At 41.3% G+C, this 21,317-nt stretch overlaps 1 protein-coding gene across 6 annotated transcripts in view; it reads left to right on the top strand.

Moving 5' to 3' along the window:
* Positions 1 to 21,317, top strand: part of Pi3K21B (phosphatidylinositol 3-kinase regulatory subunit alpha) — a 545,568-nt gene that overhangs the window by 515,207 nt on the left and 9,044 nt on the right. For 4 of the 6 annotated variants that reach the window (XM_071687293.1, XM_071687294.1, XM_071687291.1 and 1 more), the window contains 2 exons: positions 18,896 to 19,030; positions 20,899 to 21,145. In XM_071687293.1, the coding sequence (XP_071543394.1) occupies positions 18,896 to 19,030; positions 20,899 to 21,145 (382 nt within the window). Of the gene's footprint in view, positions 1 to 16,443; positions 16,603 to 18,895; positions 19,031 to 19,239; positions 20,563 to 20,898; positions 21,146 to 21,317 lie in introns of those variants that run through there. The other 2 variants (XM_071687296.1, XM_071687290.1) reach the window with 2 other exon arrangements.

The raw sequence follows: 21,317 nt of genomic DNA, 5'->3' as shown, positions 1-21,317 counted from the left end.
GTGGACTAGCGGAATGAAATGAGTGCTCAAGTCTCCGATCCAGCTGGTAGTGGAACTAGGAACGTTTATGGTGATAGACATGCGGACTGTTGTGGTGTACTTAGTAAACCATCACAGATTTGTGTATAGCTTTGCTAACTTTAGAAGATATAGAATTGAAAACCTTTAACCTTAAGGAGCCTAGGCTCTTGGTATGCTCCTTTTAGGTGAGCGTTTAGTTGCTCAGTTATGATGTTGCCTCGGACTAGGTCGTATGTAAATTTCATTGTGGACCAAGGACACATTCTGTGTTTCTAGTTATGTATCTTGGTATTCGATGCGTTACACCAGGTTTACCATTACTAAGTAGTGAGGGAGGGTGCGGGTATAAATACCAATAGTAACAGGAGAGAGGGGAAAAAAAAAAGCTCTCCCGAGGTAGCCAGGAGAGTCATGTAACCCGGCGCCCCCTTGCAGTGGCCACTGCGGCTGCGTCACTCCGCCACCACAATCACTTCCGCCACCCGGCCGCCTATTGCATCTTTGTAGGCTTGAGGTCGTCGTTACTCGAAACTTTATTTATGTAGCCATTAAGTATTTGTTAGTGAAGTTTTCATTGTCTAGGAATCAAGTGCATGGATATCCACTATATTCATTTGATATTTAAGATCCCTTGTCATCGGTAGCAGATGATGTCCCTCCTTATTTGTTGCAGATTTGATGTTCGTTGTATCTTTCTTTGAGAAAAGTATATGCGAATGTTTAATTATCCAGTATTCAATGACGGGTATCGATATATATATATATATATATATATATATATATATATATATATATATATATATATATATATTCCAGTGAGTCCACGGGGAAAATTTTCCCTGTGGACTCATAGGAATATACTTGACCGCGCAAGATTGTGATCCTTCCCTTTATATATATATATATATATATATATATATATATATATATATATATATATATATATATATATATACACACACACATACATACATACATACATACATACATACATATATTGTCATGAAATAGTATCATTTGTATTAGTGGACACAAGCTAATTTGTGTTGCTACACAGGATATTGTAGGACCCTATGTGAACTAAGACTTGGCCATCACGATCAGAGTTCTGGCGGACGTGGTGCCTCTCGAACACCTCTTGATATTGAAATTTCAATATTCTAATGTGAAGCTTAAAACTTACTTCAGTACACACGAGTAATATCCCTATTAATGGTGGAGTGATAGAGTAAGGGTTGCGTGAAATGTGTGGTGTGTGAGTGTGTGTAACGGGTAGGGGAGCGAGTGGGTGACTGGGCGGTGCGGGCCGGTTAGCAACAGCGGCAGCAGCAGCAGCAGCAGCCATGGTCAGGGAAGGGGAGGGGTTAGGTTGGGGGTGGGGGTAGGTGAAGGGCCGCGCACGCGCTACACGGGGCTCTTTGTTACCGCGTGCTGACTCCACCTCCTCCCCTCCTCCCTCCCTCCCTTGCTACTCTCTCCATGCACTGTTGAAATACAGATAAAGTGTCAGCATAGTTATATTTCTACATCGTACAGTACGGCAATACGTGCTTGTAGCTCTACTCTTTACGAAAGCGTTCCACATACCGATACTTAACTCGGGAGTCAACATTATGATTATCTGTTATTCATGTTAACAGTTTAAAGGGTTACTCCTGTCCAAAGGAATATGGGTTATTATATATGCTTGAGCAGCAGCTTTAGGTCGTACCTAGCTCGACCAGTACCCCTGGGTTGTATTTTGCTTGAAGAGTAGCTTAAACCATACCTTGTTTCAGTAAGCAGCACTTACCTAAGGTCGCACTTAGCTTGAGCAGCAGCCTTTGGTCATACCTAGCTTGAGTAGCAGTCTTTGGTCGTTCCTAGCTTTGAAATAGTCTTGCCCCGTACCTAGCTGTAGTAGTCTGCTTGAGCAGCAGCCTTGAGTTTAGATGACATAAGGGGTGAAAATGGACGTATAGTCACCACTAATATTGCCAGCAGCAGTGACATAGAACTGAGAAACAAGTAATTTTAGTGCATTCTCTCTCTCTCTCTCTCTCTCTCTCTCTCTCTCTCTCTCTCTCTCTCTCTCTCTCTCTCTCTCTCTCTCTCTCTCTCTCTCAGGCAGCTACCGACCCGTAAAGTTGCGAAGGTATTTGGAGGATTAGTGACGGCATAGCTGTGACTCCAGCACTGTATTGGCTGTCTAGATCTCTTCCTTGGTCCAATGTCTGTCCTTTCTTTACTTGCTCTTGGGTTGCTACCATTCAGCCACAGATACATACTCTCCATTTCGCATGGGCATATGACTTGTTTTTCCAAACCTCGAGATTTTTCCCGATTGTAGTTACTTAGGTATGTTTTCCTCGGCGTCACGTGCCATCCTTGCTTCAAGCAAAATCTCGGTATTTCTCTCTCTCCCTAATGTGTGGGATGGTTATTAGTGATTAACTAACAGTCTAGCCATGCTTGGTGTTAAAATAACGTCGTAAGTCAGTCTTTCTCTGGTATGAGCTACGCGGAAGCCCTGCCAATTTGGAGTAATCGGCATAGGTACTCTTAGCTTTTCTCAGCCGCCTGGATATCGGGAGGGTTATTGACAACTGCGTAAGCGCTTCAGTGGCAGTCAGGTTGCACTCCTTCCGCCAAGATAACCTATTTTTACCTCACCCACACATGGGCCGCTGTCATCAGTTCATATAACATAGTCAGTCTCTCCATATCACACACAATCCACACGACTCTTTTTTCAAAGCTCTAATTTTTCCTGCGGTGAGTGCTACGTGCTAGACATGTCATTTCCTAAAATCTCGTCTTAAGTTCTCTCTCTCTCTCTCTCTCTCTCTCTCTCTCTCTCTCTCTCTCTCTCTCTCTCTCTCTCTCTCTCTCTCTTTCTCAATAGGTATTTGGCTCAGGCTTGTATGTACATAAGATGGCCATGACTAGGGCATTCAGTTGCCCGTGCTGCCTCAACTACTACCAATATATATATATATATATATATATATATATATATATATATATATATATATATATATATATATATATTTAATGTTATGTTGATCACGCTAGTCTGTGTGTGTGTGTGTGTGTGTGTGTGTGTGTGTGTGTGTGTGTGTATACCGGCACATATTTATGTCTTTGGTTGTGGTGGTAGCATCGGATGGATCAGCTGTGGCGTAGTATCAGTTTATGGATCACTTCACATGGTGGAAGCAGCTGATGTATCAGTTGTTGTCTTGGTGGTAGCAGCTGATGGATCAGGTTTCCGCTGGTTGTCCTGTGACCTCCAATATCAGGTGTATTATCTCACCACATACAGACGTCCTTAGACTCCAAGGGGGATTGTCGTCTTATTTTGTCTCATTCTGTCGATTTTTTTCAAAGCTTATAACTGTAGAGCTTAAGTCTGAAAGGGGCTGGATTAGAACATCAGCACATCGAGCACTACGACAGGACGACCTTTGTATGTGATGATTTGTCTTTTCGAAACTCATAAGGGTCAGGTCAGGGGTCAGGTTTAAGAATCGTACTACCACTGATCAAGGATGACTTATCATTTTAGCAGCAGAAGACCTGGGTGTTTGTTGGTTGTCGGAGGTGGCCAGGCCTTGGGTACCGATGGAAGAGTGCTGGCCGACAGATCCAGGCAGGGATGAGGGATGGTAGTGGTTGAAGCTGGGAGAGAGAGAGAGAGAGAGAGAGAGAGAGAGAGAGAGAGAGAGAGAGAGAGAGAGAGAGAGCTAGGCGAGAGCTCCATATGCTCTCAATATACCCTCCTCTCTAGCTGCACCACTTGCGCTTCCACACATCCTGTTGGTGCAAGTACCGGTTGCTACAGACTTTTAACTGCGCTACGATTGCATGGCTACACCTCATCTGCATGTTCTCGTACCGGGTAGCGGCAGTAGTAGTTACCGAAATTTAGTCGTCACGACCGTCATTTGCGTCTTGCGGTGGAAGCTTTTGAACAGACTCATGGAACAATAGTGTAAGTTGTGTGATGTTATTAGTCACGGCCATTGTCACACACAAATCAGCTCCTGCACCGCCACCATCTTGTACTGTAGTGTTGACTTCAAATGATTTATGACATTTAGTGAACGAGCGAGAAAGTGAAGAGGACTGTAGTTAAGAAGTTACACTGGAGGTGAATTAGCATTGTCGTGTCATCTGAAGGTAACTAAAGAATCATAAGTTATTTGATATGTGATTGTTAACTGTGTGTGGCCAGAGGAACCACTGCTCCTGTGTTTAATCGAAATTCATTTCGGTTGTGTTATCCACTATCTTGTCCTTATTGTTAATGAAACCGTGATATCACGCTGTTTGTGCTCCAAGTTTAGTTATTGTGTTGGCGAGGACCTTGTAGATCTATTATTGCGGGGAAATAGTGGAGTGTAGAAAGTTGCAGCCACACATTCAACTTCCTAAGCTGACTTAATTATTCGTGCCTCCTGCCCTCGCATCTCGCATTCACATAGTTCTGGCTTCAAGCTCTTCAAATGCGGTGACATTCCGTAATTTTTTTAGTTTCAGATAAGTGATTTAGATTGCAGTCTTAGCTTAGTCTGTCCTGCAAAGTATGTGAAATGTACTGCTGAATGATTTTTCCGCGTGAACTTTGTATCAGTTGAAATGAAACAGTTCCTGAAGAAAGAGGATCGTGGTTGAACACATAATGGCTGATGTAATCTCGCTTCGGAAAAGTTAACCACACTTGGCTACGTAAGTTTGGTACCTCGGCCAGGGCAGAGCGAGGAGATCTTCCCGTGGGGTGTGTGTCAAGGTCACATAATGGAGTCCTGTGCGCCTCAGGTCGTCTTCAAAACATGGGCTTTTGTAATGGCCTTTTGTTTGCACTTGTGAAAACGATGGAAATCAGTAAAACATTGATGTAAAATGGCAAAAAAAAAGAAATTCTTTGGCGGCGTATTGACGTTACGTGGAAACATAGTGAACATGATGGTGAAATAAAAACGAATGCATCTGGCTGGGGAGCAGGTATGACCTCATGAGGGATCACATCACCATTATAACCTGTCAGTTGCGAGATCACGACATGGTAAACTGTCATTTGATAGATTACATCATCAAGATAACCAGGATCACTAACCCGTCATTTGAGAGATTACGTCACCATGATAACCTGGATCACTAATAAGATTATTGGTATGCTTACAGCGTTTCCTTCCTGCACAGTTTAGTTTGTGGAGCATTTCCTTCCTGCACATTTAAGTTTGTGGAGCATTTCCTTCTCCCATTGTCGCCTTCTGAAGTCCGTATTGTAGGAGTCCTTTAATTCCCTCCCACGGTCCAAGAAATATATCGGCTGTAACCACTAGTCGTTACGACTAGTCACACCAAGTGCTGATTCGCTGGCCTCACATGCCAGAAAAAAATTTGCTCATGCACGTTGAGTTGATAAACCATGGCCGGGGTGACATCATTAAGTTTACCTAATAAAACTTCAACACATTGTTGAAGCAGTGGGATGGTGGAAGACTTACTAACAATCACACCACACCTGCGATGGAGCTTAAGATTGTCTTTCGTCCTTGATTTCTCAAACACCTCCCTGGCCTGAGAGAAGTGTTCTGTGTTAGCTACTGTCAAAAAGATGTGATAGCTCCCGACTTTCAGTTATATTTAAGTTGAGTCCTTTGTTAAGTCATTAACCATTCAAAGAACTGAAGCCTTGCGGCTACTTCACAAGTAGAAGGAGACGTTGTATACTTCCTTACACGTAGGCCTGTGGACAGTAGTCACCAGGGGTATGGCTACAGAGGAGCTGCTCAAATCCTCGTGAAACAAAACCGTAATTAATTGACACCGCAGCCCAGGCTCAGGACGCTATCCAGTTGCATACGCTTCTTTCCATAAATAATTCTCTTTAATTTTTAATCCTATTACTGCTACGCAGATAATTCCCCTCCTCATATATTATATCCGTTTTCAATCCCTTGTCGCTCTCTTACACTCGTTTTCATTCGTACTGATCATATCTCTTATTATTTTGGACCTGTATAGTATCTAAGAATGAGGAAGTAGTAACATGGGTAAATTCATCATTGATGAAACGAAGTGAATCAGAACCTGGTTGTCATATTTGCCTTATAAGATGTCTTTAAACGTAATAAAGCAATTTTTATTAGTAGTATTATGAAGAGGACACAGGTGTCCGTCCCTTTGGGTGTTGCTTCGATCAATCACAGTCATGGTAAATGAGTTCGCCTATAATTTGCCGGTGTTACCGGCACATATCAAATCAGCCTGTGCTTTGATGTCGAGAAGGAAAAAGAAAATAAAAAAGTCGAGCTGGATAGAACGGCGAGCATAAAGACCAAACCCTCGTTCGTCGGTGGGTCTTCGTGGAGGGCGCGACGAAGCTGCCAGATTTTCGCCACTCTTGTTGCTATTGCGAGTGAGAATATTAAACCAGTTAACTAGGTTATGACCTGCGGGACCAGAGGCCTGGTCAGCTTTATCCATGCTTCACGGACCCTGTGCATTGGGCTGCAAGCCCTGGGATAAGCACACTTCCCATTAAGTGTAAGTCTTGCATTGCCGCACTTAGTAGTGATTTTTTGAGCGGATCCACCACGTAGCAGAGTCAAGCACACGAGAATATCTACATTTAGAGAATATGAATTATTTTCTTTCGTTTCTTGTGTTTGTAGTGTTCCACAATCAACATTTTTCTGGGGGAAATCCTAATTTGATGTACGAATAAGATGATAATTTATATATTTTATTGTCGCTGTCTTCCGCGTTAGCGAGGTAGCGCAAGGAAACACGAAAGAATGACCTAACTCACCCACATACACATACACACATACATATACATACCTATGCATTTCAACGTATACATATATATACATACACAGACATATACATATATACACATGTACATAATTCACACTTGCTGCCTTTATTCATTCCTATCGCCACCCGCCACACATGAAATGACATGCCCCTCCCCAGCATGCGCCCGTGGTAGCGCTAGGAAGACAACAAAGGCCACATTCGTTCACATTCAGTCTCTAGCTGTCATGTATAATTCACCGAAACCACAGCTTAATTTATTCTTTTTTTTTTTCTTTCGTACTATTCGCCATTTCCCGCATTAGCGAGGTAGCGTTATCAACAGAGGACTGGGCCTTAGAGGGAATATCCTCACCTGGCCCCCTTCTCTGTTCCTTCTTTTGCAAAATTAAAAAAAAAAACGAGAGGGGAGGATTTCCAGCCACCCGCTCCCTTCCCTTTTAGTCGCCTTCTACGACACGCAGGGAATACGTGGGAAGTATTCTTTCTCCCCTATCCCCAGGGATATATATATATATATATATATATATATATATATATATATATATATATATATACATACATACATACACATACACACGTTAAAGGTGATAGTGACATAACCCTCGAGCACACAGTAGGGTTAAGCATGTTAGTTGGTATTACTGAGGCCCAGTCTTATTTTATTGTCACTAATTGGTCTTATTGTTGTCTCGCCCCCTTGAGCACGACGGCACCATTAGGTGTGATGGCCCTGATCAAAGGTCACTCCATTATACCCAAGGATCGGACGTGTCACGTTCAAGGAGCCTAGGCTGTAATCAGACCCGACGAAACAGTCATAGCTCGGTAGGGTGTTGTTTGAACAAGTGCATTTATGTCTCTTGCGAAGCAGGTCGGAGTTTGATTGCAGAGTCTCCCGAGGGTTCTTGTTATGCATTCGATGGCGTAATACTGTTAGTAACGATTTTGTTTTTTATCACTTATGAACAGGTGGGTGACTTAACCTGTGTTGTCGATATTTCATCACGTTTGAACAAGAGTTCGTGGTTATATTTGCAGTAAGAGCACATCACCTTTGCGAGATGCAGATCGTGAATACGTGCTGGTGGCTTGTGGCAGCGAGAGTGCAGAGGGGAAGGAGGCTGTTTGGCGCATGATGAGAGGTAGCGTTTGAAGGGGGTGGATGGCTATGATCTCCGCCCACTCCCCTGCCTACGACACTCCGACATATGACCTCCCCCACTCACCAACCACCCTGGTCTGTACATGATTCATGATATCACCGGGCAGCAACCACCCAATTTTTCAATGCCTTCTCCGCTTCAGCGGTAGCGGAGGCATTAGGCTGCCAGGGTTGCCCGTCCGTCGGGTCAATAACTCAAGGTGTTTGATCATTTCCATAGCAACAGATTGTCCGCACGTCGTCTTATTGGAACTCCGGACTCCGGAGTCACGCTGACCATTTTTATCCTTGCAACTAACTAGTCATCCCTTTCCAGCAGACCTCATTACGGCAAGAAAAAAAAAATAGTGTTTCCGGTAGTCCAGGTCGACCCTAACACTTCGAAACATTGTGACCTACATGACGTACCGGTAATTTTATGTTCGTATGTACGCCATTCTGTAACAATGTTTGGTATATATAAAAGTGCGGGAGGAAAAAAAAGTACAACAAGCATTGTCATTCTGTTACCATATATCGTGCAGTTTATAATGGCAGCTTTCATCCTGTAATGTGGAAAAGAAATATTGAAAAAAAAATTATTTTGGATTTTTTCTGTCAGTTGGTCAAGTTGGATATTTGCCTATAGTAGGCTCGTTAGGGGCACAACTGCGAAAGATTTTACCAAAATCCGTGCCTACAGGATGTGAGTGGGTTGCTGAAGATCTTGCAGAAGTTCATGTCTTGTCATGATTAGCACACTGTGCCTGATTTAAAGGCCCATTGGTGCTGCGGCCTCACAATGAAACGGGGAGTGTTGGTGACACTGATATTTCGATCTCTACTCTGTGAAATACTTTATGATTTGTAATAACTACAATTTCATAAATCGTCATGGATGACTTTTTTTAAATAGGTGTCTTACTGACTAAAGGTTATGCATTATTGACCCGTAATTTACTCCGTATTAAGTTTTGATTTAAGCATTCTCGATTTGCTCCTCCCCGTTTTACCTCAAATTTTCCTTCCTGTTCAGTTGTGTAAACTTTTTAATTCTATTTTATTGTTGATGATTTGCTTGTGGTTTTACTAGTGTGAACCTGAAGTTAGGCAATAGATGGAACGCCAGTGGGCTGCGAGCGCTAAAGGAGGTTAGGTGTGGTTGTTAAGTTTAGGTAAGGGTGTTTGGGTGGCTGAGTAAGGCTTTTTGTGCTAAGAGGTGAAAAATACCTTGATGACGTGCATTAGAACAACATTCACGATGCTGCAGTAGCCTGCCACCTCACCTGTGTTGGGGGAGACAGATCGGTGACTGCTCTCCGGCCCCACCACCTCATTATGACTGACCAAGGTTGAATTAGGGCCATCAAGAGTGAACAACAGGAATTTAACCTTTCCTAGTATGATATTCTATGATAAAATTGTCTCGTTTTTCACCTTGAATAATCCTTACATTTGTCCTGCACGGAGTGTATCATAAGGGCCTATGTGCATGACTATTAATCTAATGCCTACATCCTGCATCGTGAACGTACCTGTTGATACAACTAAATACTGTATTACGGAAGAAGAGGCAGTTTGACATGCATATTCTGAACGCTTACAGGATTAATGTCTGATGTGTCGCTTTGGAACCAGGGTTGCAGTGATTTAAATCAATATGAATTCTAGATTTAGATTCTCTTTAAATCAGAGTGGGGAAATAGAGTGATTTAAATCACTCGTAGGTAGGTTAAAGCACCACCACTTCAACACGGTCGCGGTCACCTCTTATACATCTTTAGATCACTCAAATATCGCCTCTTACCATGGCTTTGATCATAACTATTTACACTATCGAATGGTTTACTGTTCCAACGTAGGGTGTGCTTGTAAAATCTGCTGTGAATACTCAGGACTCGAGATTTTTTTTTTTTTTAACTCATTGTCATTGCTCTGTATACCCAAGTAGACTTGTCCAAATAACTTTACTACATTCATTCCATTAACCCCTTCATCCTGTCATCCAATGCATAGTTCTTATATAAAGTAACAGGTTAGCACGTCTGTCCCGGCCCAGTTGTGTAGTTCTCTTGGTTTCGAACGTTTCTGAAGCACCAGGATAAGCAGATCAATAGTTAATTAGCAATGAAGAAATAAAGGTTAATTAGCAATGAAGAAATAAAGGAGACTTCGAATCATGTTTACGATGTTGTACTTGATGAACTCCGACCTCTTTAGTGCAGATTATATATATAAAAAAAAAAAAAAGATACAGTACTGCTTGGATATAAGCGTGAAATATGATCAGGGGAGTCAAATGCGTTATCTGTTTGGCCGTTGGGCCAGGAATATTCATTCACTCGAGCTATTTATAAGTATAGCCCCACCAGAGTATAGATAGGGAAATGTGAAATTGACGCGTTGGATGATGGAAGCAGCTTATATATACCATTGAATTTTCATATATGCTGTTAAGTGGTTTCAATGGTTCAGTGTAATATCGTTGAAGTGAAAATGTAAGCATCAACTTCACCACTGTCATTAAAAGCTTGTGTATGTTCGTGGATAAAACTGAAGGATTCTTGCATATTGCACCAATGTGTGCTCGTGAATTGTTAAAGTGAGATCTGGAATCTTCCATACGGAAGTTATGCACTTTATGTGTTTGTTATATGTGTCACGACACCCGCGTGAGGCAGAAAGAAAAAGATACTCGATTCCCCAAATCCGACTTGTGTTTTGACTGCGTTTTCGAAGGCCGACGCGAAAGATTTGAGACCGGGTAATTCGTTGACGTGAAATCAGGTTGCCTCGAAGCGACTTACTATTTGTTCGTATTTACTTTTTTCCCCACAGTGTGTACGGTCGTACCAAAGTTGATAGTTAAGTACGGTACTACAGCATCTGAAAGAATAATTTTTTTCCAATTTTTTTTTTCGGGGTTGCGGGAGATGCATCACCAAGTAGTAGTAGTAGTAGTAGTCACGCAACCACAGTTCGTCTTGGACTGGACGCGTGGTTTGGCATCATGCTTTGTAGCAACCGATGGCCCCTTTAAGACACGTCTTTAAAAGTCTTTGCACTTGCTCCAGGGTATCGAAGACATATACAGCATACTATCACGGTACATTGATTACTATAGCTTTGTGTTGTGTGGTCGAGCGGTTATCTTTGCCTGCACTGACTCAGTTCTTTCTGCTCCAAAGAAATTAAGACTCATCCCTGCCGAATGGCCAGTGTTTATGGCTTCCCAGGACTTCTGCTGGGAGATTATCGAGATCGTTATCATGTCATTCAATCCCTCTGTTGCCGTCACAGTACTGTAGACTTTTCTCATAGTGCGTGTGAAATTGAACACCGATTGTTGGTCATGTTTTTCGGATTCCAGACTAGGCTCTTTTCCCCGTGAGTGCGACGTTATGGCTCTCTTTGAAAGCATGGCAATCTCTCGTTCATGTTACTTTGTTAGTATGTGTTGTTATATATATATATATATATATATATATATATATATATATATATATATATATATATATATATATATATATATATGCGTGTGTGTGTGTGTGTGATTACTGTGTTACGGGAAGGGACTTTGACACTCGTGTAGTCCCGCCTCCTGACCTTTTATGGCTATCTGTTTTTATTAATATGCATGTATCACACACACACACACACACACACACACACACACACACACACACACACACACACACACACACACACACACACACACACACACACACACACTTAATTGGTATTCCCTTATTCGCACACATCTCATCATCAAACCTGATGTGAGTGGGGGGAGGGGGGGTAATGGGGGTTGGTTCCCTGGGTCTCGAGTGGCTTGGGCCTGAGCTCTTTATTCCATATCCTAATTAATTTTTATTTTTAAAAAGCTTAACAAAAACCTTCGTTCTCGCTTCATTATTCTTGGTTACGTAATGCATTACATGCATTGTGCTTTGTTTATACCCTCTTTACAGTCCTCATTTAGCCTCTTTATTTTAGCTTTTTAAAGCGTTTATTAAAGAAAGATAAATGGCCCCTAAGAACATCACCGGACCCTTTTTCAAAGGCGCATGGAAGGGAAGGTACGATTTCCCTGGAGGTACCTTTGTTGGCTCTCGACGACTCATTGGGTGTCACGTATGATTCACCGAAACCAAAGTCAAGCACTAGACACTATCTCCGTGGTTAACTTAACTGCTTCGTATGGCCTGGTTCATCGCCTTCACAACATGTCACCCTCTCTACCACATCACATCAATCTTGTATATTCTACCCAGTGAACACTACCCGCTGTACCAGAATGTTCGGGCCCTGATAATGCAAGGCTTCCTTCATTCCATCTTGCATTCCTCTTGGCCTTCTTTATCTCTTAGGCCCTCCACTGTTGGCACCGTTTCTCTTCTCCAGATGTCCAAACCATACCAGCACACCCGAGTCTTGTCTTTTCAGTCAGGCTACGCCTACTGCAGCTACACCTTTCTCATACCTTACACTGTCATTCCTTCTTTCGTACAAAGGCATTTGATTTCCGACTCATCCATCCTTTTCCTTTTTAATTAAGGTTTCATACTCATCACTGTTGAGACTTCTGTCTTCCATACCCTTCTTTATCCACAGACACAGACCTTTGTGTGTGTGTGTGTATATATATATATATATATATATATATATATATATATATATATATATATATATATATATATATCGTTAATGGGATATATATATATATATATATATATATATATATATTTTTTTTTTTTTTTTTTTTTTTCATACTATTCGCCATTTCCCGCGATAGCGAGGTAGCGTTAAGAACAGAGGACTGGGCCTTTGAGGGAATACCCTCACCTGGCCCCCTTCTCTGTACCTTCTTTTGGAAAAGAAAAAAAAAAAAAAACGAGAGGGGAGGATTTCCAGCCCCCCGCTCCCTTCCCTTTTAGTCGCCTTCTACGACACGCAGGGAATACGTGGGAAGTATTCTTTCTCCCCTATCCCCAGGGATAAATATATATATATATATATAAATATATATATATATATAATGTATATATATATATATATATATATATATATATATATATATATGAGAGAGCTTGGGAAGTGAGTCAGTTGTTGTTCGCTGATGATACAGCGCTGGTGGCTGATTCATGTGAGAAACTGCAGAAGCTGGTGACTGAGTTTGGTAAAGTGTGTGGAAGAAGAAAGTTAAGAGTAAATGTGAATAAGAGCAAGGTTATTAGGTACAGTAGGGGTGAGGGTCAAGTCAATTGGGAGGTGAGTTTGAATGGAGAAAAACTGGAGGAAGTGAAGTGTTTTAGATATCTGGGAGTGGATCTGTCAGCGGATGGAACCATGGAAGCGGAAGTGGATCATAGGGTGGGGGAGGGGGCGAAAATTTTGGGAGCCTTGAAAAATGTGTGGAAGTCGAGAACATTATCTCGGAAAGCAAAAATGGGTATGTTTGAAGGAATAGTGGTTCCAACAATGTTGTATGGTTGCGAGGCGTGGGCTATGGATAGAGATGTGCGCAGGAGGATGGATGTGCTGGAAATGAGATGTTTGAGGACAATGTGTGGTGTGAGGTGGTTTGAGCGAGTGAGTAACGTAAGGGTAAGAGAGATGTGTGGAAATAAAAAGAGCGTGGTTGAGAGAGCAGAAGAGGGTGTTTTGAAATGGTTTGGGCACATGGAGAGAATGAGTGAGGAAAGATTGACCAAGAGGATATATGTGTCGGAGGTGGAGGGAACGAGGAGAAGAGGGAGACCAAATTGGAGGTGGAAAGATGGAGTGAAAAAGATTTTGTGTGATCGGGGCCTGAACATGCAGGAGGGTGAAAGGAGGGCAAGGAATAGAGTGAATTGGAGCGATGTGGTATACAGGGGTTGACGTGCTGTCAGTGGATTGAATCAAGGCATGTGAAGCGTCTGGGGTAAACCATGGAAAGCTGTGTAGGTATGTATATTTGCGTGTGTGGACGTATGTACATGTGTATGGGGGGGGTTGGGCCATTTCTTTCGTCTGTTTCCTTGCGCTACCTCGCAAACGCGGGAGACAGCGACAAAGTATAAAAAAAAAAAAAAAAAAAAATATATATGTATATATATATATATATATATATATATATATATATCGTTAATGGGATGGCCTTGACTAGGGCCTCAGCTGCCCATGTCGTCTCATCTAAAAAAGGAAAAGAGTTTTTACACCGAGTAAAATGTCAACTTTGACGAGGCTGTATCAATGGGAAGTACAGTCTCGTCAAAAAGCTCAGTTTAAAAGAGTTTGCATTTCCCCTCTACTGGAGGTAGCATAGCCATGAACTGCAGAAGTTCATGGACAATAGAACCAGGTTAACCTCTTTTGCTTAAGCATTACAGGGTAACCTCTTTTGCTTAAGCATTTATGCTCTCGGTAATGCCAGAGGCAACTGAACGTTTGGCTTTCATGTCCGTAGAATTTACTGATATTACGGGAAAAAAAATCACCCTCATGGTTGAGGGGGGAATTGCATCTCCCTTGCTCCTTATTTGTAGTTAGACTATCCAAGTTTATGAAATTGGTAATTTTACGTTCTCTCTCTCTCTCTCTCTCTCTCTCTCTCTCTCTCTCTCTCTCTCTCTCTCTCTCTCTCTCTCTCTCTCTCTCTCTGTAACTTACCCAACGGAGAATCCAATATGCCATAACCCAGGGAGGAATAGAAAGTGTCAAGACATACTACATCCATATTATTAGTCAGGTGGAAAGGCAGCCTTGAGGCTCTTAAGAGCTGTGGTTACCTTTATAGAAGTCAATCATGTCGTGTATTGTGTTTATGAGGTAATAAGAAACAAAATATATAAATTTATTAGTTTCGTAAGTGGAGAAGTGTGAAGAAGTAAGATATACTTCTCAAAGTTAACCTTCAAACTTTCTTAACACTGTAGTACTGTGTGTGCTGGTCCACGTGTGCAGGGATGTTTAACACGAATACCAATGCTATAACGCTAAAGTTCGTTGGGAATTTATAGATAAGCTCTCGAAATAAGATATTTGTATTATGGTTGCTAAAGTTGGCGAACGAAGGTTGTATTTGGAATTTCTAATATGTTATCAAGTTTGATTCATATTTAATGTCTTCATGCTGTTTATTCCTCTCGTGTATATGAATAGTGTTTGTATATTGCCGATTCATTTTATACTGGTGGAAACCATTTCTTTGTTGAGAATTTCTTTCCTTCTTAAACTAACGCAGGTTACTAGCTTGAAAATTTCCCTAGATATACAGTGTACGGTGGCATAATAAGGTAATCTGGCAGTACCGTGCTCTGAGCATAGCACAGCCAAGGACACCAACGTGCGACCTGGCCACTTGAGGTACAAGGCTGGCTGGTCACTTGAGGTACAAGGCCAGCCTACATGTAGGGAGCCCTCACATGTGGTGTGTGGGGGTCAGGGATTACATTGTTGTTACTGATGCACACGTTTCCCCCCTCCTGAAATTTTGGCGCGCGCCGCTCTGACTTCTCGCGTTACAATCCGACGAAATGCTGGAGGCTTTCTTAACATCTAATGGATTTTGTGTCGTTCTTTTCTCAGAAGTGGTTGGGTCACATTTAGGTATGAATTGGCTTTATAATGCAAATCGAGTTTGTTGTGCATTCGTACCAGTTGTTGCACCGTATGGAAATAACCACAGTGTTTTACATTTAGGTTTTAGGTTCAGAATGTGAGTAATGCTTTGAGATTGTCTCGATACACCTGAGAGGAACTATAAATGCTGAAAGATTCGATGTATTTGGGTGGTAAATTTGGCGCAAGCCCATAATGCTATTCTTAGGTCAGAAGCAATTCGAGGGAATTTCTATGCACTACCATTGCATAACAGCCAGAGGACTTTTTCTCCTTTTGTATACCACACAAGATATGTGTAGAGTATAAAGTTTAAGTAATTGTTAAATCATTTCTTTGCGTAACGTTGGGAGAGAAGTAGCACGTGACAGTAGTGTGGTGATGTTGGCTAGCCAAGCTGGTTAGTAACGCATGCTGGCCACACGGGGGCAGCACCTCCCTTTCGTCATCTTCCACCCCCCCCCCCCCACTCAGTGCTCCCTTTTTTGTTTGTTATTCTCACTTTTGTGTGTTTATTGTAGTTATTGATAGTAGATTTTGCTAAATGACATTGGTGCTATTGAATTAGAAAAAAAATTCAGAGATCATGTTAAGATTTTTTTTCTTTGTACTGGCCAGAGATGTGGGGCTGCCGTATCGTCGCAACTTTGGTTTTAAAAATCGGGTTATTTACCAGACCATTACTAATATGGCAAGCCTTCACTGTGCCACGGAAGTTAATGTAGGCATTAAAATTTGCTATCACTGACGCAGTCGGAAGAAAGTTTGGCAAAGGCTTAAGTCTCCAGCTGTGATCTGAGGAGGAAGGTGATGGGGAGGGGAGGGGGGGGGGGGAGCGTTGGCGCGGGTGACAGAGGCTAGCCGGGCCAGCTCAGTCTGTGGCAGTGAGCTGAGGTGTCACCACCGGTGCGCACCTTGTGCCTCTGGTTTACCCGTAAACTTTATGTATAGTTTTGGATAACAGTCTATGATCAAGTGCAATGGTGTTTTCAGACTTAGGCTTCAGTGCCACCTCAATTTTGCAGGTAAGTTATCTTTGGTCTATTTTATTTAATGCCATGGACATGGAACGGATTAGTCCCCATAGCCTTTCTCAGTACATTTGTATACTTGTCTGTTGTGCTTATGTGAATATATTTCCACAATTATCAGCGCCTACAGCACTTTCGTTAAATTAGACCATCTCCCTTTGCGCCCCCTTCCTTTAGTGAAAAAAAACGAAACCGTTATATAGTTCTCGTACGTTTTACATGACATGACTATATTAGTGTTTCGGCTTTCATCCAGCTCGTAATTGTAGAATATTTATGAACGGTGTTCTTCTGTGATTAGAACTCAATCTTCCGTTATTATTACGTTGTCTACGGAAGTTTACCTTCTAATTTTCCCCATATTCCCAAATGTGAAAACTAGTCCTCATATCCTTACATTATTAGAGTTGGGACCAACTCCTCATTATTCTAGCCTCATGCAATCTTTACATTTATATTTTGATTGTATGGACTTGTTTTCTGTTCACATGCAATTCGTCACCCTCAGTTAGGTGCACACGCCAAAGTAAGCTTTCTCACCTTAGTCCTAATTAAGCATAACTAGTTGGTTGTTACTCATCAGTCAGCTCCATTCAAATGAAAATTGCGCTCTTAATCAGTCTTTAAAACAACCATGTTCCTACTTGCGTTTACTTTGAAACATCGTCTGCTCATCATTGTGATTTTCCATTCTTTTCAAAAAATTTGATTCCGGTTAATTCATATAAGCAATGCCTACTTTATAGATGGTCTTGTCACTAAGAGGTCTGTAGTGCACTCTGTCGAAGTAGCCAAAGCTCTTCAAATTATTCTTCTGTTTATTTATTCTGTGAACAAGTGAAAAGGAAAGGAATTTGAGTAGTTTTGGCTAAATCTTCAGTGCGCACGCACGGAGGACTCCAGAATGCTCATAAAGAGTTTTTGATGTCCAAATGACTCCTCGTTTCTTTATATATATATATATATATATATATATATATATATATATATATATATATATATATATATATATACCCTATCAAAATCTACCATATTTTTTCACATAACACTGTGTATACCGCGAGTTTGTTAATCGTTTTGTACGGGTAATTCTTTCAGTCCAACTCCCTTCACCTTACTGCAAAAGGATCATTTCCTTTGGTTAATGAGGCTCACGAACAGTACTTTTCTGTTACCATTCACAGTTTCCAAGAACATTTTAACAGGTTTCCGCTACATTCTTCTGCTTTTCACCCACCTTTCCATCTTAACACGCAGCTTTCTCTTCTTTTAGGTGCAGTCCAGCTCTTTTTACCTCCTCTGTTATGTTTTCCTCCCCATACCTGTTTCTTACTTTCAACTCTTAATTTGCAGTGCTGATACTCACATCTTTCACCATGATCCTTAATTGGATCTTTACTCTTTCGACGTCTTTCAAACTGCACGTAGCCACCTGCAGTCTTTACAGCTGTGCCAGCTTCTTTGCATGGGCTGTAATATGTATTAGTTCGCCTTCGGACTGATTTGGCTGAATCATGATTAATATGAATTCTCTTCTTTTGCGGTAGATTTGTAAGAGTGTAAATATCAAATTTTGATTTCTCATGTTATAAACAATTGGAATTCTCTAGGTTTGCAGCTAGACAAGGAGTTCCAAATCTTATCCCGAATCGATGTTATTTATTCACCAGACTGGTATGTCGTTTTAAATGCATAGTTTGTTCGACTTTCTTATGGATGTGGAATGAAGGAGAATGTACCTTGTTCCCTGAGCGAAAAGATTTGATTAAGAAAAGTTGTCAGTCGAAGATTCCGATTGTGGAGGGGGGGGGGGGGTATTCCGATTCAACCTTAAAGATTATGAGGTTTGCTATCGCGATGTAGGGTTGATATGTGGTACCCAATCCGCTTTCACTATAAATCGGGAATGCTGTTAAGGACAGAGGTTATAGTGAAAATGAACAAATGGTCATAATTATAATGTAAATGATGCAAGTAATCTGGAAATGCCCTTATGATATTAAGATAAAGGATGCCGGTAATCTTGAAATGCCCCGGTTCGAGGAATCCCACACGTAAGTGCCAGTTTTTTATTCCACTGGCGTCGTCTGCTCCCGCAACGTTGGTTTGGTTGTTACTATCCCTTCAAGGGGCGTCAGGATTTCACTTAGAATTGTTGTTTTCCAGCAGTATTGCATTTGTTCTATTTCCTGTAGTTTTGTTTTAGGAAGAATGATGTCTTTGAAGTGTTTAGTTTCAGAAAAGTATTTCTTTCTATGATTAATGTAATATTTTTTATTTTCCACAGCCAATCAACCAATGGTCCTCAAGTAATGTGGTTGATTGGATGGCCACACTCAACCTAGCTCCATATACAGAAATATTCAAAGCAAAGGATATTAAAGGAGCAGACCTCCTAACACTCGACAAAGATAAGCTTGGGGTGAGTATCTTAATATTCTAGTCACACAGTAAACTAAACTTGTCCATCGCTGATAGTATGGTGTTTGTGTATAGAATATGCCCACGTGGTGTCTGTAGCCGCGTCTAGGTAAGTGGCAAACAAGGCAGTGGTGGTTAACGTTTGGGCAGTAGTGACTGGGTGGCAGGCAGAGTTGGGGGAAGGACTTAGTTGCGTGAGTAGGCAGTGTGCGTGTGGTTTCAGCTAGAGAAGAATGTATTTGGATAAGAGTGGCGGAACATTTTTGGTTTGGGACAGAGTTGTATGGATCTTCAACCCTATACGGTCCTCTTTCATTTTTTAAAGTACTTTTGTTCGTGTTTACTTTGTTTACTGTTGTGTTTTAGTTGGTAATGCTCATACATTCCTGTGGTTACGAGTGTGTCAGCTTGTGCCTGAAAAACCAAGCTGCAGTATTATTGGATTGGAGCAGTGCTGTTTGTTGTCAAGCTGCGTCTCTATAGGATTCCTGCAGTTTTTTTTCGTAGTCTCTGTTGTGTTCATGTAATGTTTGTTTGGATAGTGCTCGTTTACTGTTGTTTTTGTTAAATGGTTCTTGTTTTATTTACTGATTCTTATTTGCTCGTTATTGCTTATTTTTGTGTATATTTTAAGGATTTTGTTGGTTGATTTACAACGGTTTTAGTTGAATATTTTCCTCGTTTTATTATTTTATTTTGGAAGTAGTCATGAGCCCTTTGTTATCACCTTTCAAGTCACCTATTACTGTTCTGTCTAAACTAAGAGATTGGTCCTCACGCCATCGTGATGATAGAGAGACCACAGCAGGACTCACCACGTCCACTTTTCTTGACGTAAAATTGGAGGACCCTAATGTTTACAATACACCTCAGCCTAGTCACCGTGTTGCTCTAGTAACACCTGATAGTGGAATCCACGTTAGCTGCACCTCACATGCAATCAATTCGCCTTCCAATTCCACCGTGAGGTTTAAAGTCAGCAGTCCAATTCCCATTAATAATGGTACTCCAACCCCACAGCATAGTCCAAAGCTGCAGACACTCCATTTCCAGAAGGGGAAACTGAAAGAAACTGCCGTGGATGTAGCACATGGGGTGAATCCGGAGGTCCAAAGTCAGTTACAGTTTTCATCTCATAATGATAATTATATTCGGCGTACATCAACCATTTCAACCGCTTCATCTGTAGCTGCTTCCATAGCTACTACTACCACATCACTACTTAGTGAGACTTCATTTAGTGTTCGTTCAGATGATGGTGGATCTTGGTGTCTTAAATTGTCAGATCTGGATTCTCCAGATTGCCTGACCCCCTCCCGTAGTCCTAGTTGGTCTAAAGTAGAATCGGATAACATTAGGATAGAAATAGTGCAGCATACTGATGAAACTCCTCCCAAGTATTTTCCAACAAGTCCTCTTTGTGACTCCAACAATTACATTAATAGTTGCACACGCTGTGATGGTTCAATTAAGGATAATTTTGAATCTTGCAGTCAGAGATATGCATGCCATACACCTTTTGATAAAACTCAGGTAAGATATTGAATTTGTGTATGTAATTTGTCTCCTGTTTGGTGTAGTTGTAATTACTACTGCTCATGTATCATTAATACGATGAACATCACACAGGCCTGCTAGGTAAAAATAGTATGATTAATCTTTAAGGCACCAAACAATCAAGCTGCCAAGTGCAGGCAATAGGGAATGATTCATGCATTACAATTGTTGATTGAATGTGTTTATAAGTATTTTGCCAAAGATTTAACAGAACTCACCAATACCAGCTGTTTAGGTTTGGGTATATGTATAATCATGTTATCTTGAACTGTAAATGGCAACAGTACTATAGCTTGTTCTTTTTGTCCGCAGAATATGGGTATCAAGGATGAGTTTCACCAGAAAGCAATCTTGGTATGTGTAGATCAGCTACAGAATGAGTGTCGAGATGGAGTTTGTGTTGGGGAAAGTTCACCTTCCACTGGCATTGGAGGAGTAGACTGCAATACCCCAGCCTCTCATCATAACCTTCGTAACCACTCCTTCCATGACCTTCACCGCTGTGACAAGTGTGGGCTCTACCTCCGAGGTTTCATTCATCAAGGCCATTTTTGTCAAGGTAAGCTTAATCAGTGTGAAAAGGTGGGAAAATTTTTTTTTAGGTTTTGTTTAGCACAACAGTGTAAAACTTTCCTTTTGTTTCCTCTCTCTCCTCCATTGAAAATCAGAAATACACAATAGCCAGATGTGAAACCAAGCATTAAGATGGAAGTAAACCAAGCATTAAGATG

This window comes from Panulirus ornatus, chromosome 43 (assembly GCF_036320965.1).
Source record: "Panulirus ornatus isolate Po-2019 chromosome 43, ASM3632096v1, whole genome shotgun sequence".
NCBI lineage: Eukaryota > Metazoa > Arthropoda > Malacostraca > Decapoda > Palinuridae > Panulirus > Panulirus ornatus.
Note: the sequence above shows the minus strand (reverse complement) of the source record. Positions and strands in the feature narration are given on the sequence as shown.